We start from the raw sequence: 5,708 nt of genomic DNA, 5'->3' as shown, positions 1-5,708 counted from the left end.
GCATGGCAATTTTCCAAGGCATTTCACGGAGTCTTTAATGTTTGGTTTGCTAGTGTTTTTATGTTTCCTCACCATCTCTGTCCACTGATGTGAGAACTACATAGTCCAGTCCCCATGCTCAAAATTTAAGCATGCTTTAACCCCATGCTAAACACATGTTTAATCAGCAGATATTATACTGTTAAGATTGCAGTGACTTTGCGCTGGCCTGCACACTAAACTATTTGGCATTATATGTTTGTACAATCAGTCATACAACTAAAACAGAACAAAGAAACCACTTACACTAGACCCCTCGGAGCATTTTGACGGTAAAAACAGACGATTAGACGAATAGGACTTCAGAACCAGCTCATCAATTGCTCTGACATCGATTAACTCACCCTGCACGTTTATGACAAAGACATCGTGACAAATGTGCATGTGACACATTTTCCTACATAAAAATAAAGATATGTCAATTTAACATTTAACATATATAATAATTGTTATGACAGTTACAACACGCTTTACTAAATCGGTTCTCAGTATCTGTAATCGCTCGGTCGTGCCTTGGCGACCGGCGATGACGCAAAACGTACTGCTTACATTTACGTCATGACGTCCTTCCGCCTCCCTTTCCTCTTTAATCGGCGAGGTAAGAACATGGCGCGTCCTGTTCTTGTGTGTTTTAATCAACTACAATCCACACTAACGTCAAATCCGTCGGGTTTGCTTAGTGTCCCAAGACTTTATTTACTTGTTCGTGAGAATATCTGTGCTTGTATTAGTGCAGAAAACCCGATGTTGTTTGATAACCGCAGTCTGGTCAGTGTTTATGTATTAGTCGGGCTTGTAGGCCGAATTCATTAATTAAGCAATAAGCACATTGATATTAAGACACGCTTGTCTCATTATGCGATTAATAATGTTCAAATAAACTGCTGTCAGAATGTAGCTGACCGGGTTTGCACTGGGCTCAGTTTTCTCTACTGCTGAATGAAGATAGGTGAACAAGATGTGATGTAACATCTACATTTAGTGCTTCTGTGCTCCTTTCCTTCAGAATGAAGACCATTCTCAGTAACCAGACAGTGGACATCCCCAACAACGGTGTGTTGGAGTTCACACTTCACGTCCTAACCATTCACACACGTTTTTTCCTTCTCCATGCTTTCACTTTTACTAAATTTTTGGCTGTTTCCTTGCAGTCGATGTGACCCTCAAGGGCCGCACAGTTGTTGTGAAGGGACCCCGTGGAGTTCTTCGCCGGGAGTTCAACCACATTAACCTGGAGCTCAGTCTGCTGGGCAAGAAGCATAAGAAGGTTTGCAGTCTTGATGTGTATGAATGAATCTGCATTAAAGGATTCGTTCACTTCCAGAATAACAATGTCCTGATCGTTTACTTGCCCTCGTGTCATTCAAGATGTTCATGTCTTTCGGTCTTCAGTCGCAAAGAAATGAAGGTTTTTGAGGAAAGCATTCCAGGGTTTTTCTCCATATAATGGACTTCAACGGGCTGAAGGTCCCAACTGCAGTTTTCTTTCCAACGTGACTACGTAATGCGTGAAGTGCAAGACTAGCATTTGTAGTTAAAAGTATATTAATTTAAATTTTTTAGTAAATGACTGATTGTTTCGCAAGATAAGACTTATTCCTCGGCTGGGATCGTGTAGAGCTCTTTAAAGCTGCACTTTAGACCTTCAACCCATTGATCTCCACTGAAGTCCATTATATGGAGAAAAATCCTGGAATGCTTTCCTCAAAAACCTCAATTTCTTTGCGACTGAAGAAAAAAGCCCTATTCGCACTATTACCTGGTGATCTCCAGTCATTTGTAATAATTGCGGAGGTTGTCTGTGATCTTAATCCCGTGCGAATCGGCCATGTCCGTCATTTGTAAAGTAAAAATTCCCCCGCAAATGACCTACCATATTTCGCTGAACACCGAGGTCCTGTGATAATATTAGTCCCGTGCGAATCGGCATCTCTGTGATTCGGCCAGCATTTGGCGGGTCGTATATCATTTTTCGAAGTTTTTATTTCCTGTGCGCCTTTTTATCCATCTTCCGCGAAGAATGGAGCTGCTTTGGAGTGTTTGATAGTATTTTGGGTGCTGTCATCATATCGCTACACCATACAATTTGCAGAAAGAGAAAGCTGAAAAGGTTTTGAGGTTAATGTGTTACAAATAAATCAAGCATAAAGCTTGAGATATTATTTTAACCTGGTGAAATGTAAATGACACAGCGCACGAAACTATATTAGTTTCTTTTTTTTAAATCCATCTGGACCATAGAACGGGACTCTCAAAGCCTTGACATCCGGGTATCCGGGAGACAAGTCAGTAAATTCGAGTAAAATCACAGGCTTCGCTTATCCCGTGCGAATGCACCACACAAAATTCAGATGTGGGGAGGTAATCTCAAAATCTCACAAGGTCCCCAGATAATACTAATCCTGTGCGAATAGGATTAAAGACATGAACATCTTGAATGACATGAGCGTGAGTAAATTATCAGGACACTTTTATTCTGGAAGTGAACTAATCCTTTAAATACAGCATAACTCTCATGTGCACCCACATATCAGTTTACAACAGGATTGTTGGCTTAATTGGACTGAAAATCCTTCGTGTAAACGCCTCAATTGATCCGATTGAGCTAGATGAAAATGAAATATCGATTTGATTTCAATTTGCATTTGATTAATTTCTGAATCAGTTCAAAAATGCATCGCACAGCGCTGTGATGCTTATGTTTGTTGTACATCTTACAAATGTCTTATGAGCTGGTCAGTGGAGACTGTATTAAATACGCTAAATTCTTCTGATATGGTGATGCATTTAAAAAAAGCTGAGAATGTAAAAACAACGGTTTTGATCATTTGTGACACTGAAGTTTTGTTTGGAATACATCTTGTGTAGTGTGAATTGGATTTCATATTTCAGAATATGAAGCGTTGCACCTTTCACAATCTGATGTCAGATTGAATTCATTCTTATTGCTGAAATGAGTGCATGTAAAAATGCCTACTGTTAACGTGTGTGGAATCTCAGCAAATGATGGGTTTTGTTTCAGCTGCGCGTGGATAAGTGGTGGGGTAACAGGAAGGAGTTGGCCACAGTCCGCACCATCTGCAGTCATGTCCAGAACATGATCAAGGGCGTCACACTGGTAAGTAAACTTGATTTTGGGCATCCTCATGCTAACATATCTAATTCAGCTTTTAAGTGAGTGTATTAGTGTTCTTAATGCGAAGAGGAAAATATACGGTCTGTCACGTAATGCATGTTAATTTTATTTTTTAGGGCTTCAGATACAAGATGCGATCTGTATATGCCCATTTCCCCATTAACGTGGTGATGCAGGAGAACGGCTCTCTGGTGGAGATCAGAAACTTCTTGGGAGAGAAGTACATCCGCCGTGTCCGCATGAGGACAGGTATGTGTGCAGGCTTTGTCTAAATTAACGTAATGTCTGTTTACACATTCCTGGTTACACTGATGCAAAATGTTTGTTTTTGGCTAGGTGTGTCATGCGCAGTGTCTGCCGCTCAAAAAGACGAGCTGGTTCTGGAGGGTAATGACATTGAGCTGGTGTCAAACTCAGGTGAGATGTACATTGCCAACCTTCACTGACATTGAGTGGTTCACACATGACTTTAAACCATCTACAAGGGTCTATAAACTTGTTAGCATTGTTAATGTGATTTAAAATTGTGCTTGTGCCAAGCAAGTTAAGACAATTTGGATTCAGTTAGAGGTTCTTTAGTTGCTATTTTAGTTAACTCCAGTATTATGCACAATAATATTTTTGTGATTTTATCTTGAGTAATCAAAAGTGACTCTGCCTTTCTTTGCTATAAAGTCACTTGCCCTAAAATGGATTTCAAATGGCTATTCGTCCTTAACTGGACTGGTTGTGGAAACCCATAAGTCTAAGCCTAAACCGAACCCTCCCTCACCTTGTCTGTGTTAACTTGCAGGTCATGATGATGTATTTAGACTGTTTAGATTTTTTTTTGCCTCCTTTCCCCCTGCTGACATTCTTAACCCTTGGTTGCATAACCTGAGTGATTGAATAGACTGTGATTGATTGGGTTGTGTGTAGGGTTGCAAAGGGGTGGAACATTTCCGGAAACTTTCCAAAAATCCCTGGAATATTACAAAAAAATCCTGGAAAGTTTCCAAAATTTACTTGAAATTTTCCACTTTTTTGCAACCCTAATTGTGTGTGTGAGAAGGAGGTGTATGTGAGTTGTGTGTATGTGTGAAAGAGACTGGTGTTCTGTAGTTCAGTGTGTGCGCATGCCTCACCTCCCCAGCATCTCTTGTTTCAGCTGCCCTCATCCAGCAGGCAACCACAGTGAAAAATAAGGATATCAGAAAGTTCCTGGATGGTATTTACGTCTCTGAGAAGGGCACTGTAGTGGAGCCGGAGTCGTAGAGCACACGAGAGGTTAGAACCAGACCGCCGCGCAGGCGAGTTTTCCTGCTTTTGTCCTTGAACCGGTCTCTTCTGTGTTGTCATTTGTCATGTTCATTGTTAAATCAGCTGAACTTTCTTCTCCAAAGTGCCAAATTTCAAATGATACAAGGTTTAAATTGACCGTGTCCTACACGCCAAACAACTTTACTACACTTAATCTTTTGTAGGGTTTTATTGCACGTTCACATTCATCTAAGCATGACTACACATAAACATGAGTACACTTTAGGGGTGTGATGATAAAGCGATTCGTGGATTGATTCCGCCATTTTCTGAATGCATCGCGATTCTCTGTGGAATCAATTCTGAGCTTAGTTTTTAACAGCAGATGGCGCTCTAGGCTAGTTTTTAAACCGCACACTTAAATGCTCACGAAGAAGAGCGCTTGTGCATTCGGCTGAGTAATGTAAGTGGTTAAATGTACTTGCACATCGGCTTTTATGATGCTAGATTAATGTAAACACAGCCCACTGTGAACACTCTTGTAATTCACTTCAACCTTTTCGAACTTTATGAATGATTATTTTAGGTTTAAGTGGTGCGTGTGTGTGTAAGCAACTGGAAGCACTGTAAGTAGAGTACAGCTGTTTCTAAAGCATGCAGTGCCATTTGCTGTTTAAATCTAAGCTGAGAATCGATTCCAGAGAGAATTGCGATGCATTTGGAAAATCGCAGAATCGTTCCACGAATCGATTTATCGTCACACCACTAACACTTACTACATTGGAGTCCACAGCTATAACCACTGGCTTGGTTTGCATGTTACAAGACTGATTTCTGTACAGCTCTCATAGCACATGGGAGTTCTTGGGTGCACCACCTGTCATTTAAACTGGTGTGTCTTAACATGTTTTCACTTTGTTTTCTCCATCAGCTGCTCTGATCCAGCAGGCCACCACTGTGAGAAAGAAGGACATCCGGAAGTTCCTGGATGGGGTCTATGTCAGTGAGAAGGGCACAGTGGTGGAACAGCAAGAGGACTAAATTAGTCTCTGTAAAATCTGTCAATAAAGACCAACTCCATTTTTCAACCACATACTTGTGTGCGAGTTTTATTCATGTTGGAACAATTTTTTCCAAACATGCATGGCAGGATTGGTTTTGGAGGGGTCCATGTGCGAGTAGTAAAATGTGAGCTGCTTGTATTTGAAAATCTTATCTTGTAGTCTCAATCTGCATTTTTTGCGTGTACTTCCTTTTAATGCATTCTAAATTTGCATAGGATTTTTGGTCCCAG

General features: G+C 40.7%; 1 protein-coding gene across 2 annotated transcripts; it reads left to right on the top strand.

The window, feature by feature from the left end:
* The first annotated feature begins 592 nt into the window (after positions 1 to 592).
* Positions 593 to 5,507, top strand: LOC107700291 (60S ribosomal protein L9). Of its 2 annotated transcripts, none has more exons than XM_016501898.1 (8): positions 593 to 637; positions 1,046 to 1,092; positions 1,191 to 1,306; positions 3,062 to 3,157; positions 3,292 to 3,424; positions 3,512 to 3,592; positions 4,323 to 4,464; positions 5,346 to 5,507. In XM_016501898.1, the coding sequence occupies exons 2-7, from the start codon at positions 1,047 to 1,049 to the stop codon at positions 4,427 to 4,429; spliced, it is 579 nt and encodes a 192-aa protein (XP_016357384.1). In that variant the 5' UTR covers positions 593 to 637; position 1,046; the 3' UTR covers positions 4,430 to 4,464; positions 5,346 to 5,507. The 2 variants fall into 2 exon arrangements, with proteins under 2 accessions (XP_016357384.1, XP_016357383.1); XM_016501897.1 differs by having other exon boundaries at positions 595 to 637; positions 4,323 to 4,441.
* The last annotated feature ends 201 nt before the right edge of the window (positions 5,508 to 5,708 follow it).

This window comes from Sinocyclocheilus anshuiensis, unplaced genomic scaffold, assembly GCF_001515605.1.
Source record: "Sinocyclocheilus anshuiensis isolate Anshui unplaced genomic scaffold, SAMN03320099.WGS_v1.1 scaffold326, whole genome shotgun sequence".
NCBI lineage: Eukaryota > Metazoa > Chordata > Actinopteri > Cypriniformes > Cyprinidae > Sinocyclocheilus > Sinocyclocheilus anshuiensis.
This window is presented reverse-complemented; position numbering and strand designations above follow the sequence as displayed.